This window comes from Penaeus monodon, chromosome 15 (genome assembly GCF_015228065.2).
Source record: "Penaeus monodon isolate SGIC_2016 chromosome 15, NSTDA_Pmon_1, whole genome shotgun sequence".
NCBI lineage: Eukaryota > Metazoa > Arthropoda > Malacostraca > Decapoda > Penaeidae > Penaeus > Penaeus monodon.
Genome location: NC_051400.1, coordinates 19,321,513 through 19,321,816, shown reverse-complemented (window position 1 = coordinate 19,321,816; position 304 = coordinate 19,321,513). Strand labels below are relative to the sequence as shown.

General features: G+C 48.0%; 1 protein-coding gene across 1 annotated transcript in view; it reads left to right on the top strand.

Annotated features, from left to right (window-relative positions):
- Positions 1 to 57: 57 nt before the first annotated feature.
- Positions 58 to 304, top strand: part of LOC119582123 (U-scoloptoxin(01)-Cw1a-like) — a 1,070-nt gene continuing 823 nt past the window's right edge. Inside the window, exon 1 of the mRNA XM_037930361.1 lies at positions 58 to 266. Within this exon, the coding sequence (XP_037786289.1) occupies positions 72 to 266 (195 nt within the window). The 5' untranslated portion in view covers positions 58 to 71. The remainder of the gene's footprint in view (positions 267 to 304) is intronic.

Below are 304 nucleotides of genomic sequence, written 5' to 3'. Positions count from 1 at the left end.
TCAATCCTAAATGATTTTACGTTGTCCCTCTCTCAATATATCATTAACAGGTGTGAGATTACTGATCTGCCATGAAAGTGCTTTATTTGCTGGCCAGCCTCGCGGTCACGTCCTGGGCCCGCATGTTGCACGCCCTTCCTGGAGGATTTGGGGCCTTAGTTTCGTCGTTTGACTGCCGTGAGAGGATTTTCGGATATTATGCCGACGTGGAGAATCACTGCCGCGCATACCATGTTTGCTATCCTTTTTACACGGAAAATGGAGCTGTAAGGTTTCAAGAAACTTCCCGCCCTGTTCTCACTGA